At 34.4% G+C, this 23,772-nt stretch overlaps 2 protein-coding genes across 6 annotated transcripts; one reads left to right on the top strand and one right to left on the bottom strand.

The window, feature by feature from the left end:
- Positions 1–6,949: 6,949 nt before the first annotated feature.
- LOC142353966 (BTB/POZ domain-containing protein 19-like) lies at positions 6,950–13,055 on the bottom strand. Its single transcript, XM_075406204.1, has 4 exons — positions 12,485–13,055; positions 11,372–11,556; positions 8,079–8,272; positions 6,950–7,358 (listed from the first exon to the last, which is right to left on the bottom strand). Exons 1-4 carry the CDS (start codon positions 12,634–12,636, stop codon positions 7,005–7,007), a joined length of 885 nt encoding a protein of 294 aa, XP_075262319.1. The 5' UTR covers positions 12,637–13,055; the 3' UTR covers positions 6,950–7,004.
- Positions 13,056–13,249: 194 nt separating this feature from the next.
- LOC142354629 (uncharacterized) lies at positions 13,250–23,334 on the top strand. 5 transcript variants are annotated; one of them, XM_075406962.1, is made up of 8 exons: positions 13,250–13,425; positions 13,910–14,127; positions 16,066–16,155; positions 16,451–16,651; positions 17,365–17,520; positions 19,168–19,447; positions 20,102–20,303; positions 23,108–23,334. In XM_075406962.1, the coding sequence occupies exons 2-8, from the start codon at positions 13,934–13,936 to the stop codon at positions 23,191–23,193; spliced, it is 1,209 nt and encodes a 402-aa protein (XP_075263077.1). In that variant the 5' UTR covers positions 13,250–13,425; positions 13,910–13,933; the 3' UTR covers positions 23,194–23,334. The 5 variants fall into 5 exon arrangements, with proteins under 5 accessions (XP_075263077.1, XP_075263079.1, XP_075263076.1 ...); XM_075406964.1 differs by having other exon boundaries at positions 13,250–13,443; XM_075406961.1 differs by having other exon boundaries at positions 13,250–13,457.
- Positions 23,335–23,772: the final 438 nt, after the last annotated feature.

Raw genomic sequence — 23,772 nt, 5'->3', positions numbered from 1 at the left:
AGAGTATAAGCAAGCGTTAGATTGTTGGAAAGAGTCTGGATGTGGAACAATAAAAGATTATCTGATGTTATGTCTTGAAACTGTTGTATTATTATCGGTAGATGTATTTGAAAGGTTAAGAGGTAAGTGTTTAAAATATTGTGAAAAACATCTTTGTTATAAGTATTCTACTCCTCGATTAACTTGGTTATGTAGATAGAAATATACTAATGTTAGACTTTCATCTTATATAGCAAAAACAGTTAATACTTATGATACAATGGAAGCTGGTATTAGAGGTGGGTTAGCTTCAGTATTAGGTGATTGTCATGTGAAATGTATAAAAAAAGAAAAAGATCCTGAGTATACTGGGAAAGAGAACTATTTAAAAAACTTAGACTTCAAATCATTATATTCCTCTGCTATGGTGCAAGCTTTACCTACTGGTGAGATAAGTGTTTGTAACAGTGTAGTGTATACTAGCTCTAGCTCTACTAAAGGCTAAATCTACACTTTTGATGTAAAGTATAAAGATGAGTTGAAAAAAAAACACAAAGAAATATCCATTCTTTCCGGAAAAGGCAAAGACTAACATTGATCAGTTTACAAACTATCAAAATGTTTATATATATACAAACATATATATATATATATATATATATATATATATATATATATATATATATATATATATATATATATATATAAATGAAACAATATCATTCGACGTAAAGCAGTTCCAAAAACAACTCAAAATTACCGTATACCAACTCAAAATTATCATAAACTCCCTGATCAGAACTGAATGATGGTAATTAAAGAGATATCGGAGAAAACGAAATGGAAGACGGAGAACCTTGTTTCATACATTTGCAGCGGATATGCCGTACGATTCAGCATCATCAGAAAATTCCCGCAATCACCGCACTAAATACTCTAACATTATTTATGAAGCAAGCAAGCAAAAAAATAAAAAATAAGGGGACCAAAGATCGGCTGAAAAAATCTTTGAAAAACTGAACATTAATTAACATGGAAGATTAAACTTGACAAAACTATGAAGTATAAAAGGTCAGATAAACTTAGCGCAGTGCGATCTTCAAAATAAATTGTTGCACACGCAATGAGTGTCAGAATCTCCAAAAGACAACAAATGGTTTTTGCACTGGTGGTTGTTATGTAGAACTCCCATTTCAATCAAGATATATACTTAATATATATATATATATATATATATATATATATATGTATGTAAATGACAATAAATGTTTATTGTGTTGTTTACTAGCTTATCTACATCCTTCTAAAGACCATCCCAATAGAAATAGTAATTATGATAAACCAGAGTATATTAATGAGATAAAGTATTATTTAATGTGTTCAATCTAAATAAAAATAAAACTATCAACCCCGTATTAATCAATCGTAATAATTCTTGAGGATGTAATATACTATACTGGGATAATCATTAATTCCTATGTAAAGATGTATCATACTTCTTGAGATTATCTAGACATACATGTTTTCCATGTCTAAAATGTTGTGCATGAACTGAAAATGCAATAAATAAACATTAACAAATATGTGAAAAAAATTGGAAGAAGAATACTCCATCATGATGATTATCCAAAGTTTGATAAGTTGCACAATAAAAACAGAGTACCATTTGCGATGTATTATGATTTTGAATGTATAATAAAAAACAGAAAACACATTCCTATCGCCTGTGGGATATATATAAAAAGTGATTATCCTGATATTTTAGAGGATATGTATGAAAGTTTTTGTGGCGAAGGTGCAGTTTATTGGTTTGTAAGTAGGTTGAGTTATTATAAAAAATTATTTCAAGAGATATTTAGTGTAAATATTCCACTTAAAGAGGAGTGTTACTATTTTAACGAGTATATGGGTAACGATATTGTTAGAGATCATGATTACCTAATCGGTAAATTTAGAGTATAGGCTCACAATAAGTGTAACCAACAAGTTAAGAACACTTTTGTACCAATATATGCATTTAATTCTACTTATTATGATAATCACCTATTTATAACCAGACTAGCAGAGAAGATTAGACTTAACGTATTAACTAAAAATGATGAGAATTATCTTTGTATTGATATTTTTTATGCTAAAGCATTAGATATGTCTAGGTTCTTCCATCCACTTAGCTTAGATGCTATAAATAAAACATTGAGTGATAAAGAGTGTGCAACATTAAACAAATTTGAGTTAGAGAGACGAAAAGGTATGTTCCCATATGAATGGTTAGATAGTATAAATAAATTTAATGAAACATCATTACCACCTAAGGAGGTATTCTATTCTATTTTGAAACAGAGTGGTATTACTTGTGAAGAGTATAAGCAAGCGTTAGATTGTTGGAAAGAGTCTGGATGTGGAACAAAAAAAGATTATATGATGTTATGTCTTGAAACTGTTGTATTACTATCGGTAGATGTATTTGAAAGGTTAAGAGGTAAGTGTTTAAAATATTGTGAAAAACATCTTTGTTATACGTATTCTACTCCTCGATTAACTTGGTTATGTAGATAGAAAAATACTAATGTTAGACTTTCATCTTATATAGCAAAATACTTATGATACAATGGAAGCTGGTAATAGAGGTGGGTTAGCTTCAGTATTAGGTGATTGTCATGTGAAATGTATAAAAAAAAGAAATAAATCCTGAGTATACTGGGAAAGAGAACTATTTAAAACACTTAGACTTCAAATCATTATATTCCTCTGCTATGGTGCAAGCTTTACCTACTGGTGAGATAAGTGTTTGTAACAGTGTAGTGTATACTAGCTCTAGCTCTACTAAAGGCTAAATCTACACTTTTGATGTAAAGTATAATGATGAGTTGAAAAAAAACACAAAGAAATATCCATTCTTTCCGGAAAAGGAAAGGCTAACATTGATCAGTTTACAAACTATCAAAATGAAAAAAAAGAAAAGATACAAACCAAATGAGAAGTTGATGTTGACTTTAACGGATAATCAGGATTGTGTAATTGATGGAGAGATGAAGGATTGGTATTTAAGTAAAGGTTTAAGTTCGCAGCTATAGTCTTCCAACGGCTCAAGAATTTCGTTTTCCTCTGGATGCAGTTTTTTTGAGTTTTTTTCTGTTGTCGGGTGCTATTCCCTCCGATGATAAACCTGGGCACAATTTTATAAATAATTGAATCCTATGTATATATATATATATATATATATATATATATATATATAAATATATATATATATATATATATTAATATATACACACATATATATATATATATAAATAAAACAATATCATTCGACGTAAAGCAGTTCCAAAAACAACTCAAAATTACCGTATACCAACTCAAAATTATCATAAACTCCCTCATCAGAACTGAAAGATGGTAATTAAAGAGATATCAGAGAAAACGAAATGGAAGACGGAGAACCTTGTTTCATACATTTGCAGCGGATATGCCGTACGATTCAGCATCACCAGAAAATTCCCGCAATCACCGCACTAAATACTCTAACATTTTTGATGAACCAAGCAAGCAAAAAAATAAAACAATAAGGGGACCAAAGATCGGCTGAAAGAATCTTTGAAAAACTGAACATTAATTAACATGGAAGATAAACTTAGCGCAGTGCGATCTTCAAAATAAATTGTTGCACACGCAATGAGTGTCAGAATCTCCAAAAGACAACAAAAGGTTTTTGCACTGGTGGTTGTTATGTAGAACTCCCATTTCAATCAAGATATATACCTAATATATATAAAAATGACAATGTTTATTGTGGTGTTTACTAGCTTATCTACATCCTTCTAAAGACCATCCCAATAGAGTTAGTAATTATGATAAACCAGAGTATATTAATGAGATAAAATAACCAGGGCTTCTACCGCCTTATGGATATAAAGATTTACAGAAAATACAACAGTTAAACAGAGATAAAGTATTATTTAATGTGTTCAATCTAAATAAAAATAAAATTATCAACCCTGTATTAATCAATCATAATGATTCTTGAGGATGTAATATACTATACTGGGATAATCATTAATTCCTATGTAAAGATGTATCATATTTCTTAAGATTATCTAGACATACATGTTTTCCATGTCTAAAATGTTGTGCATGAACTGAAAATGAAATAAATAAACATTTAGAAATATGTTAAAAAATTGGAAGAAGAATACTCCATCATGATGATTATCCAAAGTTTGATAAGTTGCACAAAAAAACAGAGTACCATTTGCGATGTATTATGATTTTGAATGTATAATAAAAAACAGAAAACACATTCCTATCGCCTGTGGGATATATATAAAAAGTGATTATCCTGATATTTTAGAGGATATGTATGAAATTTATTGTGGCGAAGGTGCAGTTGATTGGTTTGTAAGTAGGATGAGTTATTATAATAAATTATTTAGAGATATATTTAGTGTAAATATTCCACTTAAAGAGGAATGTTACTATTGTAACGAGTATATGGGTAACGATATTGTTAGAGATCATGATTACCTAATCGGTAAATTTAGAGGATAGGCTCACAATAAGTGTAACCAACAAGTTAAGAACACTTTTGTACCAATAGATGCATTTAATTCTACTTATTATGATAACCACCTATTTATAACCAGACTAGCAAAGAAGATTAGACTTAACGTATTAACTAAAAATGATGAGAATTATCTTTGTATTGATATTTTTTATTCTAAAGCATTAGATATGTTTAGGTTCTTCCATCCACTTAGCTTAGATGCTATAAGTAAAACATTGAGTGATAAAGAGTGTGCAACATTAAACAAATTTGAGATAGAGAGACGAAAAGGTATGTTCCCATATGAATGGTTAGATAGTGTAAATAAATTTAATGAAACATCATTACCACCTAAGGAGGTATTCTTTTCTATTTTGAAACAAAGTGGTATTACTTGTGAAGAGTATAAGCAAGCGTTAGATTGTTGGAAAGAGTCTGGATGTGGAACAATAAAAGATTATCTGATGTTATGTCTTGAAACTGTTGTATTATTATCGGTAGATGTATTTGAAAGGTTAAGAGGTAAGTGTTTAAAATATTGTGAAAAACATCTTTGTTATACGTATTCTACTCCTCGATTAACTTGGTTATGTAGATAGAAATATACTAATGTTAGACTTTCATCTTATATAGCAAAAACAGTTAATACTTATGATACAATGGAAGCTGGTATTAGAGGTGGGTTAGCTTCAGTATTAGGTGATTGTCATGTGAAATGTATAAAAAAAGAAAAAAGATCCTGAGTATACTGGGAAAGAGAACTATTTAAAAAACTTAGACTTCAAATCATTATATTCCTCTGCTATGGTGCAAGCTTTACCTACTGGTGAGATAAGTGTTTGTAACAGTGTAGTGTATACTAGCTCTAGCTCTACTAAAGGCTAAATCTACACTTTTGATGTAAAGTATAATGATGAGTTGAAAAAAAAACACAAAGAAATATCCATTCTTTCCGGAAAGGCAAAGGCTAACATTGATCAGTTTACAAACTATCAAAATGAAAAAATGAAAGGATACAAACCAAATGAGAAGTTGATGTTGAATTTAACGGATAATCAGGATTATGTAATTGATGGAGAGATAAAGGATTGGTATTTAATTAAAGGTTTAAGTTTGGAAGATGTTACAATTAAGTAAATTTAGAGTATAGTAAAAGTGAGTAGTTAAAGCCTTATATTTAGTATAATATTCAGAAAGGAAAAGAAGCTAAAGCTAAGGGGGATAAATTTGGTGATGTGTTCTTTAAGTTAATGAAGATTGCCGTCTAAGGAAAAACAATAGAAAATGTATACAATAGACAAGATGTAGAGTTATTTAATGATATGGATAGATATATTAATTTAGTAGAAAATATTAGTTTTAAATATGCTGTAGAGTTTGATGATGATCTAGTGGCTGTACATAAAACAAGAGGTAGTGTTAGGTTAGATGAACCTAATTATATTGGTTTTGTTATATTAGAGAAAGCTAAACTATTTATGTATAAAGATATATATGAGTACTTTGGGAAATACTTAGATTGTACTTATCATTATGCAGATACAGATAGTAAATCTATAAATATTAATGTCCCTGGGGGTGGAAGTATTAGTGAAGAGATGATTAAAGTGAATGGAATTTTGAAAAATAGCGAATTAGGAAAAATGAAAGATGAAATATCTACTGATACTATTATAGAGGCATGTTTCCTCAAAGCTAAAGCATATTGTTATACTACATTTAAAAAAGAAAAAGAGAAAAAATCAAAAGGTATAACCAAAGCTACTATTAAAAACTAAACTACTGTTGAAGACTATAAATCGCTATGTATGATGCAAAAATTAAATATGTATCTAATTATAATATTGATAGTAAGAAGCATCATTTAGAAACAAAAGAACAATACAAGATAGCTATTGATCCATTTGATGATAAAGATATTAAAGGCTGTAATGGCGAGTTTAGGTTTTACAATTAATTTTTATATAAATATTAGCAAAAAGTTAAAATTTATAAAAAAGAGTTAAGATGGTTTTTTATTGAAGTTATTTTCGCAAGTTGGTTTTACGTACTGGTTACACGGTCTCACTAGTTACACTAGTATCCGGGACACGTCCACTGAAGACAGTGGGTATAGAACCCGAACTATCTGTCTGATAACGGTTAATTACCAGCTTAACTCGACACTAGTGGATTGCACTAAGTGAGACAGGAAATGAGATTTTAAGTGAATATAAAGGGAAAAATAGAGTACTATAGTAGTGGATATTTAAAGGGAAATAGAGTAATGTGTATATGGGTGCTACTCGCGGCTCTTTGCCGTGGAGGCACCCATATACACATTACTGAGATGCTGGTCCGAATCCAGCAATGTTGCATGGTCACGATGGCTGCGCGTGCTTAAACTCTCAGAACATCAGATTCTTTCTGAAGTTATAGATTGATAAAAAACAGTAGGATAAAATTTATTTTATTTAGCCAAAGAGTGAATGAATCTCTATCACAATCATTCCATATACGGATTCAAGAACTGATGGTGATCCAATGCTTTTGTTCCTTTTCTCAGTGTCGCCCAGCTTTTCCCCTCAACCGGAACACTCCTCCCATTTTTAATTTGGGCGTGAAACTTCCATGCAAACTGGAACATTTCCGGAGGAATATAATCACCCTCACTCTCGCTAAACCTTTCAATATTTTCCAGTAGTTCCACATCGAAGATTGCAATGCGGAGTTTGAGTACGACCCTGGCTACTATGAGTTTGAGAGGGGTGCCAGTTTTGACAGCCCCGTTTTTGCCCCACTCAAAGATGGCTTTGTTCACTTCCACCTCGTCAACTTGGAGATCATCACAGTCCATGACCTGTAACAGAGAACCCTTCTTTTGAGACTCAGAAGGGTTAATTGTAGATTACGTGACTGCTTGAGAGCATTGAAATCCTCTGGTGTCTATAGAGAACTTCGTATTTGGCGAAAATTCATGGACTTCATTAGAAATGCCGAAAATTGATGGAGGTTATCTTCTGGCCACGTATATAAGAACTTATGGAATTTCAACTTCTGGTACTTCATACTATCGTGCTTTTTAAAACTGGCACAGGCGTGTTTTTTCTTGGGTTTCGTCAATAATTTTTTTTCGCATCACCTCATCAAGAAGACTTGTAATAAAATATTTTGGTACAAAGATCTGTACATTTTAGAAGGACATTAAGGATGATAATGGTTACTCAAGGTAAACAAAAACAATTAAAAATTCAATAGGGCAGACGTTAAGAGGGTCCCAAGCGGAAAAGATCCAAATGTGCTTTTCTGAAAGGCACACAATGTTTTCGTACAACAGGTCTACTGTATTGTATACTGTAAGTATACTGTTCCTTGTCATATGTTTTCCTACTGGTTTCTCCTCCGGGCAAATAAGTTAATTCTTCCATTAACTACATAAATGAGAAGGGCTTAAGTTCAGTTACAAATTGCTTTTTTTTCTAATGTCTAACGCCGCTGACTATTTTTTCTAAACTCTAAAGCCGCTTTTTATAATAGGAGGCCGATATTTCCATTTCACATTTCCCCGGAGTCAATCTACCTTAATAAATGCCTGTTCGCCCATATCCAGATAGCTCTTGCTCTTTAGGAATGCCTGGGCATTTTGGGCAATGAATCTTAGACATTTGGTCTCTAAGTGGGCTACTTCAAAGTACACTGCGGCGTGAAGTGCATTGGCTGCGAAATCCACGTCCAGGTTCTCAGTTATGTACTCGCTCACAACAGCTTGCAGATCTGAAAAACAAATATAAACAATAACATATGGATACGCAGCATTAATAGTAGTTTGAGGAAATACAAAATTTCTTGCAGATTTTGCTTTCAAAAAATATATTTCATCACTGTTTTGCCGGTTTGATTTTTTTTAATGAAATCTGCCGTCATTATAGAACTAATGAAAGCAAACAGATAAAAAAAATTTAAAAGCAGCTTATTGATTTTTTTTCAAAAGCTGAAATAAAAGGTCTGGCGAGTTCCTGGATCTTTCGCGCCAATGACGCCGGCGATTCTATGGAAATAAAAAAAATGAGAAATTATTTTATCGATTACTTCTTTGGTATCGAAGGAAGTGGTGACTAAAGAATATACAGCGCACAAACTTAAGTTTAATTGCACATCCTTTAATCGCTATTGGATCTATTCTCTACCCCCCCCCCCCCTCCAGCTTAGTTGCCAGTGCTAAATTTTGCCATATACCAAAATTTATTAGTTCAAGTTTAATTAGAAAATCTTGGTTCATAAACAATCATTGTTATCAGTTCAACCCATGCAATCACCCATGCAATCACACTCGTTTTCTTCTATGAAACATTGCTTGAGGTAAAACTTCCTTTTCTGGGCAATGACATTTCATCCGCCACTGAGTTGTAACTAGTATGATAATGCATTAAAATTTTGAGCTACCCACTCAATGGGTGAGTCAAAAACTTATCACTATAGATTGTCCCCGCTCATGGATGACACACTATTCAAGGCCGACTCGCCTCTTAACTTCTGCACAAAGGATTCAAAGATCTGCTCCCGTTTCATGTGTCTATAATCTCGCATCCCTTGCAAGGAGCACGATTGCAGACCCCCAAATTGCTGTAACAGAGACTGATTAAGATAACCTACTGAAGGCTACCGACAACCCCGCCGGCTGCAAATTTCTGTTATCAGCCAGAGTAGCGATTCGTCTGAGGGTCTTATGAACTGTCTCTGAAAATCCTCCAAACGCTTCGAAAGCCAGAGGAATGAATTGAACTCACTACAACTCTGGGCTCAATGTTCATACTTCCTGTCCTCAGCAGCTGACATTGCGAGGCCACTCTTTTCCGACGCATTTAAAATGAGGCTTGACTGCAAGGGAGAAGTCACGGTAACGTCTAAAGCTGCTGGTTGACCGGCATTCCATACAGGTAGGAAAATACCGCCCGGTCTGGAGTTATTGTCGGGTAGTAAACTTTTCTAATCACAGATGGGAGAAAAAAGAGCTCGCGACCAAGCAGATATAATTTAGTCTCGTATACGATCTTGACGAGAGATAATATCAACGCGACCATGGCATGACACCGCATGGTCGCCCAATACATAAAGAGTCCCAAATTTACAAAAAGGACATTTTCTCTCCATCTCGTACAATTTTACACCCATTCCATTTTTGAGAGCAACACGGAACTCTTTGGAAGATAAGTGTATGCCCCCATTTTTTACTATCTTCATTCTTTCGAAGGTTATTTTAGGGGCTTGCACTATGCTCTCTGCACCTCCCCTGACAGCAATTTCCTACTGCTTTACACCAAGCAACTCAACAGCCTCGATGGCTGCTTCTTTTGCAATGCACTTGGCAACAAGGCGCCGAATAACTTCACCCACAGCAATAGGTCTAATGCCGGTTTTCTTTTTTATTCAATGCTGTTAATGTAGCTCTACAAAAAGCTGGAGCCATGAAGCTTGTCAGCTGGCTCTTGCGGGCCAAGTTCACTAATTTGGTTAGGAAATTCATTGCCCGCTTGGATTGATCGGAAATCGATCAATTGATTGCGTGGAGAAGATGCTCTGGGTACATTTTGGACGGCCCAGCTGCTGTCAAATTCGAAAAAGACTGGAGCTGCAAAAGGACCTTTCCTTCATTGAAATGAAAAGCTTCGCAGCTATAGTCTTCCATCGGCTCAAGAAATTCGTTTTTCTATGGATGCAGTTTTTTGATTTCAAAGAGGGTTTTTCTGTTGTCGGGTGCTATTCCCTCCGATGGTAAAATCTGTGCCGCACGACCAAACTGTCGCTGAAGACAAAGTGTTTTCGCTCGGGAGGCCAGCGCTTCTATTGTGCTGTTGCTTTTATTTTTAGCCTGCTTCATTGAAGCCGCTTCGTACCAAAGGGCAGCATACTCAACCAATCTCCAGCGCTCAAATCTATTCATCATTGAGTTTTCCTGCTGCTGTTTTTTACCCCCTCTGTTTGAAGCACGCAAAACACATTTGCTAACTGCGAAAAACTTCTTCCAGTTATCAACACAGTCAGTATTTGAGATGCAATCCTCTATGATTGAGGTAAAAATCCCGGACCATTGCATACGAAACTTCACAGGGGTATAACGGATTGTTGGATTATTTTTACTGCAAATAGTTTTCAAATCTGGTAATTCGCTTGGATTGTCGCTGGGGCCTGATGAGCCACTTCCCAGTGTCGCAGATTGAACCAACTCGTCTATGCGGGCAGATAGATCTTTCGGTATCTTTTTCACTGTTGACAAAAATTGAGTGAATTGTGAAAATGTGGTATAGAAAATATTATAGAAAATATGGTGGGGGTGGGGTGCGAAACAGAATAGATACCCACTATCTGACATCAAAAACGACTATACTTTTTTTGATTTGAGTTAAAATTTAAATTTACAATTAAAAATTTGATTAATTAATCACACATCAGCAGTTCATCTTATTGCCAGCCCATGCTTTCGGCATTTTCTGCCATTTTCCAATGGAGGGTCACAATATTGTGGCGCAATAACTGTCTGTCGTTCTCTTCACTTTAATCGCAGCAAAGTACTTCTGTATTGATAAAAGGGTTAGTTTTGAGGCGTGCTGCTTGATTTTATATAAAATCAAGCAACACGCCGCAAAATTTACCCTTTTATAAATTTTTGGACTAAAATTACCCGAATTAGTCACTATTTTCAAAGGATTTCAAGAAATAAATTTAGGGCTAACTGACACAAAAGCCCCAGAAGTTGTTGTCGCCAAAAGTACTAAAGTGAGCGTTTTACGATGTAAACAGATTTCGCAGAGTCCAATCAACTGATGTTTTGCCCATTTGTCCAACATTGTTCCAGACGGAAAATGAAAGCATAACCTTGTAATCCATACTCGATGGCAGTGCCTAGTAGATCCATAGCAGAGTTTTGGCTGATCTGGACAGTGTTGGTGTACATGAAGTCCAGCATCTGTTGGAAGGTGTCTGGATTCACATCTGACAAAACAATTGGCACTTCTGGTCTGGAAGCAGACTCTTGGAACAACTTCTGCAGCAGGGCACACCTGAACAAATCCAATGAAAGTGAGGACTGTTTTCTTTACCCTCGATAATAGAAAAGGTTGATATAATAATTAAATGTGACAGTTTGATGTATGGATATGAAAATTAATTTAACTCCTTGGTTAGTCATCTCTTTGTGGATTCTTAGTTAATTGCAAAGTTCTCCCCAATTCAAATGATGAACAAATCAAATTCTCATTTGGATACACCTCGAAATAGCAACACACACAATCGAGTTTTCAAGGCTGCAGTATGATTGTCATGACCAGACTTGTCTCATAGATTGGTAGTTAATTCCAGTCTCCCCGCTCATTGGGCGAAACAGAAGTTAATGAAATTACTGATTGCCTTTTCATCTCATTGTTCACTATTTTTGGACCCAAAGCTCCCCTCTCTGTGAGTGAGTTTCTATCAGCACATTTAGGATTTCATTGGGCTCTAGCAAGTACCATGAATGCGATTCCTCGGATAACGATTGCGGAAATAAACAAGTGCACTGGTTCAATGGTCTGCTTTTCAAATTTTTTATAGTCAAGAACTTCTAAAATTTTCTTCTCCGAGAAGGCAGGTAAATCTAACAAATTGAGGCAGTTGTAGTTTTCGCGAACCAGTGATACATCACGCGCGCTTGTCAAGCAACATTACGGAGCTAACAAATGCAGTTTTAAACTAGTCGAAACTGCCGAACGCCTAAATCTGAAAAACTTCGAGACAGGGTCACCTGGAGCAATGAGTCTTCACTAAGAAAGGTACCCAAAATGTTTTCGAGAACTTCTCGTCGCTCATCATTAAATTTCTTTAGGGTTTTTGGAAAAATGGACTTTGGTAAGAAAATCTGCTAATTTATTTCCGTTGCAATCGATTTTTTGTTTTTTGAATAAATTTTCTAATATAATTTTAATAGAAAACAGTACTTGATGGACTCATCACCTGAGTCCTATGATAATGCGATGCCCATAGATGATTTTCTTTTGATCTCCCACCACAAACTTCACATCCGAGAATTCCTTACTGAAGAGACCTAACTTCATCTGCTGAGCAAACTTCTCATTGCTCCCATTCTTAACAGCCATCGAGGACATTTTAACACCAATTTAAATAAAACTGATAAAATAAATTATAACTGTATTATGCTGAACTACTGTATGTTAAAAACAGAAATGAGATTCGAGAAATTATTTTGGATTCGTGGAAAACAAATTTTGAACTTGCTTTAATCAAATTGAAGGTGGAATAAGTTAAATGAACAATTAATGTGTATGCTAAAAAGCAATATAGCAAAATAATTATCCTATTCGAAAATTTAAAATTGAAGTTGGTGCAAAAATTCTTTTTCTTATTCCTGAAGTTTTTAGACGAAGAGTTTATTGATTATGATTGTGATGATTTTACTTTTCTTCGTTTATTGATTTAGAATAAGTTGTATTACATTTCTACGCAAAAATTACTCGCAGTTAAAGTTCGGTCAAATAGTCTGTGTGCGAATGAAAAATATAAGCACAAAACGAGACTTCATACTATGAAACAATAAGTTATTTATAACGTATATATATAATAAATAGTGAATATTAATGTGTTATATATATGCACAGAAAGCACAGGTGAGCAGATTTTCAAACTAAACTCGTTTGTAAAACACTCTAAGCAAAAAAAGTTTAACTTTTTCTTTATTATACAAAAGCTGCTTTCTAAAATTAGCAGCTTAGAAACGTTTTGTCAAACATTGTTTTACTTTTTCTGTTTTTAAAAAAATCTTTTGAGTTTTATTTTTTGATTCACTTCACAATATCAATTGTTATACTTTCAAGTTATATCATTCGTGGCAAAAGCTATTACATTAATATAGACTAATTAGACCACAGAGCTCAATTGTTTGTATTTGCGGTGTTGTTTGTGTTCCCGGGTTGAAAAACGTTACAAATCTTTGTCTTTATAGTAGGAAAAAGTTGGTTAATTAGGATGAAATTACTCTACAATTCAGAAAAAGATGAATTCTGAAAATTATCTGCATTCAAAAATTCACAAAAATTTTATAAATGAAAAAGTATCTCAAAATTCAAATTAATATCAGTGCCACACCATCTTATGAAATCCGTTCACCCCCAAGTTTTCAAGAAAAGAAAGATTTCTTTTCCAAATCATCAAAGTTCAGGCATGTATTTTCTATTTCATTTGGTTTAAAATGCTCCTAAGAATAACTTTTTACGTAAAATGTCAACACGTGGTGAATATTTTATCTCTTAAGATAGCCCAATTTTGATGTTCGGAATTCATTTTCATATGGTTAAAAATGCTCCTAAGAATACCTTTGTCAATCCGGTGAACATTTTTGGCTTAACCCAATTTTCGGTGTAGGGAATTAACTCTTATTTGCCAGCAATGGCACAGCCGGACTTCATGGTAGCGAAGCCGACAGAGGCTAAACCCAAATACTCCCTGATAGGAACTACCCTGGATCCAACAGGGAAAGACGAGGAATGGGTCAAAGCAAAGTATGACCAAGAAGTGAACAAAATGAAGCCCAATTTGCATGATTGCTATGAAGACCCGTTTCTGAGAATGTCCGCATACAGGTATGTGGTCCTGGGTTTATCCATTGCCCAAATTGATTAATTGTGATCCACATTGTATTTTTGCGTTACGGGTTTCGCGCTCAGTAAGAAGTAAAAGAATGCGCCCGAGAAACCTCTAGAGGTTCCAGCTATCCAAAAACTCAGTTAATCAGCTGCAGTTCGAGACGAGCGTGAACAATACGCAACACTAAGTGTCTGTTGTCCGAGTTTTGCGGAGCCGTTCAGACTTCACTATAATTATTGACTTTGATTTTGAACATGGTTCGCAAATACTGTGCTCAGGATCAGACGGATCTAAATAAAAAGCTAACCTGATCAGTAAAAAGTTTGTTTATGATCACTTGATAAGTAGACTTTGATTAGGGTCCTGTGCGCTGATCATCGTCTTATCGTGATACAGAACCCTGGGTCAACAATTCTTTTTATTCATACACGGATCATATACTATGTCATAAAAAACCATCAAGTAATTCCTGGTAGGATCTTTGTATGGATCATAGGAAATGTTTTTGATCTATAAATGATTTGAAAAGTATAAATGATTCTAATATGATTCAAAGTCAATCTTAAATCCATTTTCTAAAACGAACTTTAAATTTTTCAATAAAAACTGGAATTACTCATATTTGATTCTATATCGTTAATTTTAACATGCCAAAGTAGATTTGGATCCAATTTAAGGGAGAAAATTAGAATTATCTTCAAACACACTATTATTATTTTTGTTTAAGTAAAGAATCACACAGCAGACTATTTGGTTGCAATCGTAGTTCAAGTACCTTCAGAAAAAATGATACAAGAATTTCACCAACAATTCAGATATCATGCATGGCCTTGTTTGATTTCTAACATGTTTCACAACTTCTCTCAACAAAAACAAAATTTATGGAAATTTTAAGCTCTAAATGTTTGGATTTTCACTGAGAAATCATACATTATCTTAGTATGCCAATCAGGATGACATACAAATCATATAGGATATTTTATGATTATAAGAATCAGATATGTTCTTGCTTGACAGACAGTTCCTTCCAGACATAGTTTTAGCCAAAATATGTTTTTTGAAACAACTTTTTGGTGTAATCCTTGTTCATATCAATTAAAAACAAAGCATTCAGAAAATTAACTCATAGATTATGGTTGTTAATTGGTTCTAGATTACTTTTTACAATTATTTCGATATTTATTCGGGACTATTTTGTCTGGGAATGTTTTGTCTGTTTTGCTGGACTATTTTGTCTGGGACTGTTTTGTCTGGGAATATTTTGCAATTTGGGACTATTTTGTCTGGGACTATTTTGTCTGGGACTGTTTTGTCCGGTCATTCTGTCAACCTGGGACCTGACTTTGAGCGGGTAAACACTGTTTTTCCTCTATGCACACGACGGACAAATTTCCCTTCAGATTTTGACAAAACTTAGATTTTGAAGTGTAATTAGTTGCAATCTCCAATCGTTTCCAAATATTTTTCTTGCGACTCTGAGGAAGTCAGCCAACCGAGATAAAAAATGATGCTTGAAAGCTCCTGAGAGCACAACTCGACTGGAGCGAGTTTTCAATAATCTTTCTAATATAATCATCTATCTTGCAAGCATTACATCTTCCATATTTTTGCCAGATATCCACCCGCTATCAATTTACGCTAGCAGTTGAAATCTGGATTTAGATTCGCACTTTCATATCGAAGAAAAGTTTTTGGTATCGATTTTCGAAAGAATTTGGTAGATAAAAATTAACTTTCTCCCGAGATTTTCATTTTTCAGAGATTCCTTCGGGATACAATTTTTTCTGGTACTACAAACAGTTCAGTAACTTTGTCTCACGGATAACAAGAATACTGAATTCCAGTTCTCAGGTGCAAATATACATCATGTGAGAACTATTGCTCTTCTATTAATCTTCTATTAATACTATTGCTATTAATCTTTTGATCTCTAGGTTCGAGGATACAATGAAGAAATACAGCGATGCAGAGAGACAATACAGAGACAGAGAGAGATACGCATTCTACTTTTCAAACCCTAACACGTACGTACACAACCAAATAATGACATTATCTCCTTAATCAAATAATGTCAAACTCACACCGAATAATATTGTACTATTTTTTTGATTCATCGCTTTTAATTTCTGAGCCCACTATTACTGCTCGATTAACGCAAATGTTTTTTAAACAAACGGACAAAATATGCTTCATTGGAAAATTTATGGAAAAGCTCAACTTTTTCGGCTGAATTAAACAGCAAAAGTCTCAGTGAAATTGATCATAATGATCAGTTCCAGATTGTTATCCATAGTCATGGAACCTTTTTCACAAATCCAGGCAAGATGGGCTACCTGGGAAAGCTAGGAGTAGCAGGATGCTGGCTCTGAACTACAACAGAAGTGAGATGAACGACAAGTACGGTCAGTACAACAGAGTTGACAGTGCCGATATACTTGAGATGAACAGGGTGGGTCTGAAACCCATTCAGGCTGACAGAATGCCCACTGGGAATTACAACTACTCCAAGTACAGACCAAGGTATTGATCGGTATAATGTTACCTTTTATGGTACCACGCATATCTTCTGTTAGATTTGCGTTATCGAAAACTAAACTATGCCAACTTAATTTTTTGAAAAGATCAAATTTTGTTATATCCAAGCAAAAAATGATGCTTTGTGTTGGTTGCATAATGTAATATATTCTTGGGATTACATCGCTCGAGTCTTACAGAAACCGGTACAACGTTCAATCAGACAAGTTTTCGTTTTCAAGAATTTGCTTTGTGAAAAATTGGAAATAGGAAAAAAGTTTCGAGTTTTAAATGACGGGCTTTAAATTTGATTGAAAAATGAGGATTCATAGCACCTAATACTTTGAGAATCGCATGACGTAGAGTTTACTCTTTTTATTGTTGCGATTTTTAAATGCTAACGAAACCTAAATTTGGTCAAATTATCACAAAAAAATTGAAGAATCAATTTTTGGCAAGTCCATGTGGCGAGAATCAAAATTAGCGTGTTCAGGTTAGGATATTTTCTAGTAAAAAGGACCGCGAGTTTAAAATTATCAAGAGTATATTTACAATTTTTTGTTAAAACTTTATTAGATAGTTATTACAGATGAGTTACTAAAAATGTTTTTTTGCAAAAAGACTTTTTGGCAGCAAAAACTAAAAACGCCAAAAAAACGTAGAGCAGTAATTTTTGTCGTTCCCAATTTAGAAGAGTCACAGTGTTGTTTTTTCTTCAGGGAAGCAAAGTACCCATTCGAACAGTATGGATTGATAGTGGAAAAGGCAAAGGATAAAGAGGAGGCTAGTGGTATGGAGTCCGCATGTCAGAGTGCAGAGAGATTCCCACATATTAGGGAAAACATCATGAGGAATTTCACTGTCTACGATCCCAAGTAAGTGAAGTTCGAAATCCATTTGTTTTGTTACAAATTGTGCAAACGCAGAGAACATACATTCAATAAATCGAAGATTAATTGAGCTGTTATGATACACTATGGTAGCAAAAAGCTACGTACACCTAAAGATTTATTAAAAACCATTATGAATAATCAAATAAAACATTTCGAATTTGCATCTGTTATCTAATAGTGTGTCATTATGACTTCAGCTCTTTTAACCTCTAGCAGGCGGTTTGAATAAATTTAATACAGGTTTCTAACTATAAAGCGACAATTTCGTTCCAAATTTGACACTTCTAAATTTTCCCAAAAAAACTCTCTTTTCGTAATCGCCCACAAATTTTCAATTGAATTCAGATCTGGACTAAACACCCACCATTCCAGTACCTTCAACTCTTTTCTCGAAAAAATTGCCGATAACCTTTGACTTATGCATAGCTTTATCTGGTTAAATGAAGTATTTAAAATACATTTTTAGTTCTAATTACTCAGAATTTCCACATAACCAAAAACATTCGGCTAGTTTGAACATCTAATAAGCATTTTTTGTCCATTTAATTGTATAGCACCCCAAATCAAGCTATCGCTTGTCCGACTTGACTTTTTCAAGAAATTTTGATCCATTTTTTGAAAAATTCAAACCATTCCATCGCTGGAGATGCGACTATAGTTTCATCGAAAGAGAAAAGTTTTTGGAGAATATCGATACACCATTTTGAAAGAAAACACCTGCTTTTTTCTTCAAACCGACCTTTTATGAAGCATTTTATGATAAACTCCATAATTTTTTGAGATTTTGTCTGCCTGTTCTTCTGAAAAATTTATCATAGCAAGAATGTTATGGGTCATTCTGATGTGCTCCAGTGAGGTTTTGGGATATCTTAAAAGAATGTTTACCAAATTTTTGAATTTTTTTATTCGCTTTGATTCGGATATTCAGCTTGATTTTTGGCCTCGAACCTATTATTTCTCAGGTAACGTCTGTATTCATATTGTGCACTTGAAATTGAGTTTAATATGAGTTGTATTCTGGTTCATGAAATCCTACATTGTGTGGCGGAACAACTTGGCAGACACTGAAAAAACAAAGCGGTTTAACCATCTTTTCTGATTAAGTGGAAACGAGATTGAAATTCCTCTCAAAACCTTAAAATTTCAACACTTTTTTCAAGCTCTAGCGCAAATCATTCCTATGGAGCTAGATTCACGCTCAAAAAAGCATAAATCATGCTGTACGTAGGTTTTTAGTACCACAGTGTAATATTAAGATAAAACTTTAACACAGTACAAAACTTTTTCAAATAATTTTTAGTAATATATTAACAGAATCGTGATGAATCGTTGTATGGCAATGTGAAATGCAGACACTTCCAATTTACACAATACTTTCGTTATTGCGCTATTCTGTTTTTTTTTAAAAAAGAATTATTTGTTTTCCATTTTTCAACGCGCATACAAATTGCCGTTCTTCATAGTGGCCTTACTGAGTTATGTGGTGGGGGTCTGCGGATCAGGGTTTTTATTGCCGATAGCTTTTGTAAATATCAACTCTAAGATTTCCTGAAATTCTAAAGGTTGAAACTTGTTTGTTCAAATTACAACCAGTCATGATTACAAACGATAAACAGCTCATAACTTCAGGAAAGAGATTTCTAGACGGAAATACAAGACACTTAGCGACGCCCTGAAGACAAACGGCCTTCCAAGCAACATCAAACATAAGTACCTGTTGACTCGCAACAGTCAAGAAGCAAACAAGGGCGACCAGGGAGAGGCGCCAGATGGCAGCAGCCAGGAGTCGAGAGGAGGGGTAGGGGAGAGTAAATTAGTGAGCGAGAATGATGTAAAGGAACTGTTTGAGAAGTACGATCAAGTGCAGCTGGGATTGATGGAAAAACACCTGGCTGAGGAAAAGAGAAAGGTGAGAAACAGTAAGAAGCGCCTTGCTTGCGCAATTTTTTAAATTTTTTTAAGAAAGAAATCAGTGTATGCAAACCTTGTTCAAATCCTGGGAGTGTTTGTTCAAATAGACCGCCAAAAATTAGATTGCTTGAATACCAATTTTTGTTGATCAGATCAGAATTAATTTTCATGACGCTTACTCCTTTTTCATGAATTATCCCCTTCACCCAAAGCTGACATATTTTTGAGAAATATTGTGAGTGGGGGTGTGTGGGCGGGGAGGGGGGGGGGGTGAATTCTTAAAGCTATCATGATGCCACCTATTTTTAAAATCGTTTTGGGACAGTTTCGACACGCTCCGACGTATTTACTGGACACCAGACGCGTTGATCACAGACAGGGTTGGCGCAGCATTACTTTGTACTATGTCCGTAGGATTACATCGTTCTAGCCAAGTTCTTCTATCAGGAATTATTGAAGAAATCGAACACGAGGCAAAGTTTTAAGTTTTCGCTCTCTGACTTCTTGGAGGCTTGATTATTGTTGCACAACAGACGTTGTCTCGATCACATTTGAGTTCTAAGTTACGCAAGAACATTTTATAAGTACACAGAGACTGCAACCCACGTCATCCGTGATGCCACCGGAATATTTAGTGTTTTGGATTGTTTAGAAAGCCATGAGGGAGAAAGAACTGGCATCCCTCTCACCCCAGGAGGACATAGGAGTGTCATTGAGAAACACAATAAGTGGGGAGGCAGATTGGCAGCCCAAGACCAGTGAGGCTAAGGAGAACTTCAACCCAGAAGAATATGAACGGAGCAGACACCAATTGCCACCACCCGATGAGGCTAGAAGAAGACGCGATTCATACAGTAAGAATTTCTTCCAACTGTTTCTTTTTTGTTTCTACTCTAAGCAAACATTTTGTGGACCAAGCAACTATTTTTAAAAGCAATTATTGTTAAAAGCAATTATTTTTAAAAGCTTCAGTAAATGAAGTTAGGAACAGTTTATAAGCCTGGTTCTTTGTTTACTCATTTTTGTGCGCAATTATATAGAGTAGAGTTATCTGTAACCTTATTCTTAGAAGGATTTCCAAACACTGCCTCTAAAATTCAACAATTTTTTTAGGATATGAAGAGTTGAATTCCCAAAGCCTTCATTTATTTTTCATTTACGTTTTTTCTTATTTTTCACTGAGTTTACTCTTCACGTGTATATAACAACAATAAACCACACAGTAATGTTTTGGTCACTCACCACAGTTCTTCATATAAAGCTGTGGTTTTGGTCTTTTCCTTTCGTTGTCAAGTCACAAGTTAACAATCTACTACATAACTCCATTACGCATCTTTGCTATTCCAACAAAAAATGAGACCGAAAAACATTTAAAAATAACAAGAATTGAGAAATCAAAAAGAAAATTTGAATATTTATTTCTATTGCAACATAATAACAATCATAATTGAAAAACAACTCAAAACGCAGTTTTCCATACTCTAGACTAAATCATTTTTAAGTCGGAGGATTCCAGCTTTGAAAAAAGTTTTCTCAAATATGTTCCGTAAAGTATTTCATGTGATTTGTTATTTTGGCCGCAAACATTTTGTAGAAAAAAGACTTTTAAATCCGGGTTGAACAGTATTCCCAGTCTATACTATTTAAGTTAAGCAGTTATTGAGTAAAAATAGCTGGTAGAGAAAATAAAAATCAGGCGTTCCCGATAACTTTAAATCATAGTGATCAAGGTATTCAATTATACAAACAGCAGAGTAAATTCGGAGCAATTGTTTTCAAACCACCGATGAGAGGTGGCCGATAGTAATCACCCGCTGAAGCTTGTGGAGAAGTATTCTACTGGGCGTCGAGAGGTTGGGGTCAAACATTAAGTACCGCATTTTAGCCATTATGTTGGCTAACAGTTTCAGTGAATCCCCAACAGTTCCAGTGAATCCGATGCTAGAGAGTAGATAAGTAGACTAAAAATAAGAGAGCAAATGCCCTCGAGCTTTACCATTTTATCTAAATTCTCTGAAAACAGTCCCAAAAAAGACAAACAGGCTTAAAATAGATGCCACAAATATTGTCTGAGAGGAAATAATTATGAATGGAAAACAAGAACTTTTTTATCAGAAGTTTTAAAAAAGACAATGATGACACTTTCGGAATACAGGATAAAATTAAAAGAGCCGAGATCTGAAAGACAGAGCAGAACTAAACAATCAATTGAGTCAGTAATCGAAAACAGTAAAGCAAACAAAGCAGTATAACAAACGTAAATTGTTTACCAAGAGACGCTTTTGACAGAAATGTAAAATAATCAACAAAAATGACAACATAAAAATGAACATGCAGCAAAATTTCACCGAAAAAATTTTTTAATACTGCTTTCAATACCAATAAATGATTCTTTGAACAACCATTTTTCTCAACGAAAATGTGTTGTTACAATCCGTTTTTGCCTCCTAACAGCTGAGCAAGTAATTATCACAGACTGCTACTAACACGTTCATAATCGTATAGACAAACATAACCAACTAACATAGGAAGATTTGCTCTCGAACAACTAGTGGAATCTCGAATCTATTGCAGCCTGCTTCAGTGGGGGTAGGGGGAAGTAACTAAATTCACTAAGTGGCTTTCAAATGACGTTATTAGAGGTTATTACATACCAATATAACCACTACAAAAATTTAAAGTAAAAAATTACAGCACTTCTGGAGCACATTTGAGTTTAATTTTAGCAGTGAATCGCCGCCAATTGAGTTCAGCTGCTGACAGTACTAAATAAGAGAAAATTAGATCACGCAAAACGATAAAATCAAGGGCGCAGAAGTCATTCGAAGTCAAAACTGCCAAGCAAAAAGTTTTGCATAGGAAAGACCAACACGTTTACAATAGTTGCTTCAAACTTCGTCCCATAGCCCGAATAATGCCTTATTGACTACCAATCAAATGTTCAGATAAGAAATCCAATAACTGCCCATTGACGTAACGTACATCATATTCAGGATTTATCACATTATTCCAAGCTTCATCTGTCTTGATGAGCTAAACAGATTTTGAAAAAAGCAGAACAACAAAATAATAGGATTATACGCAAATCCAAGCGCCAAATGAAAGCTCCAAATGTCTAAAGGTTTTGATGACCACTTCGCATTAGAAAATATGTTTAAATACTTCCATAGTGATAATTTTACAGAGTTCGCACGAGCAAAACAGCTGTTTAAATTTTTATCTTAACTCTGAAAACAGCTGATAAATTTTCGGAAATTTTTTTTATTTAGCTATATAAGCTTTGTATACCTTCTTATTATTTAATTAGTGTTCCTACAAGTTTCTTTCAAAATTGTCATTGAAATTGGTGTCAAAACATAGACTCTTACTCGGAAATATTTCGGTTCAAATATATAATATATCACAACAGGATATATCAGAATTCAATCAAAATTGACTCAGCATAAACTTTTAAAAGATATTTGAAGCAAATTTTCATCGGAGGAGGTTACATAATTTTGGTTTCACTTGGCTACTTCGTGTCAATAAAGACCATTACGCCAGTTCCTTAATTTAATCAGATACTCAAAAGATTAAATGTAGGAGCTTTGCATTGGGTGGTACATTTTCTATCTAACCTGAAGTTCAAAAGAAAACTAACTTTCGATCTTTATTTTAGCTAAATGGGTTGGTCTGAATGTGTTAGACCAGAGGCACAGACAAGAGTGGAAGGAGTATTTGGAGGCAACTAGCAAGAAACCCTAATCAAATAACGGCCATCTCTTGTTCTCTTGCTCAATCAAAGATGTCAAGAAGGGGCAGGAAAACAATAAATTCATCTGATAAACAATCAACATCTAATTCAATTGATCTGATATGCATTCAAAATACAATATTATATTCATAGTTCTATTTTAAAATGAGCATCTAGAACTTAAATAAAATCTGCAGTTGTAAATTACTGCCCAGATGTAAAACAATATATTTTTATTCCAGCAGGAACAATTAGCAAACTCACGGCCAACATCAATTCAATTCGAAAGCACCATTTCAATTTCCAGTTACAAGCACCAGGTTTAAATTCTGGATCTGCTCAATAGTGGCTTGACCAAGGCCATAACTAGTTAACCGTCGAGTAGTAATGTCAAACTGCGGGACACAAAACCCGGTGCGTCATTTCTCGAAAATCCCAGTAGGATTCCCGGAAATATTCCTTATAATACCTACTAATTGCACAATTCCCAGCCAGAAACTTGCCTATTCGTACATTTCCCGCTTTTTCCCAGTGGAAAATTTGCATTCACTACCGATCCCGGTTCTTCCCGGAAAATTAGGTAAAAATTC

The sequence above is a fragment of the Convolutriloba macropyga genome, chromosome 15 (assembly GCF_964194025.1).
Source record: "Convolutriloba macropyga chromosome 15, txConMacr16.3, whole genome shotgun sequence".
Lineage (NCBI taxonomy): Eukaryota > Metazoa > Xenacoelomorpha > Acoela > Convolutidae > Convolutriloba > Convolutriloba macropyga.
This window is presented reverse-complemented; position numbering and strand designations above follow the sequence as displayed.

Coding starts and splice junctions, on each gene's coding strand:
- LOC142354629 (XM_075406962.1), top strand. CDS start 13,934: ATGGCACAGCCGGACTTCATGGTAGCGAAGCCGACAGAGGCTAAACCC. Junction 16,652..17,364: donor TACTCCAAGTACAGACCAAG/GTATTGATCGGT, acceptor TTTTTTCTTCAG/GGAAGCAAAGTACCCATTCG. Junction 19,448..20,101: donor TGGCTGAGGAAAAGAGAAAG/GTGAGAAACAGT, acceptor TGGATTGTTTAG/AAAGCCATGAGGGAGAAAGA.
- LOC142353966 (XM_075406204.1), bottom strand. CDS start 12,636: ATGTCCTCGATGGCTGTTAAGAATGGGAGCAATGAGAAGTTTGCTCAG. Junction 11,557..12,484: donor CGCATTATCATAGGACTCAG/GTGATGAGTCCA, acceptor GGATTTGTTCAG/GTGTGCCCTGCTGCAGAAGT. Junction 8,273..11,371: donor CATCGAGTATGGATTACAAG/GTTATGCTTTCA, acceptor TTTGTTTTTCAG/ATCTGCAAGCTGTTGTGAGC.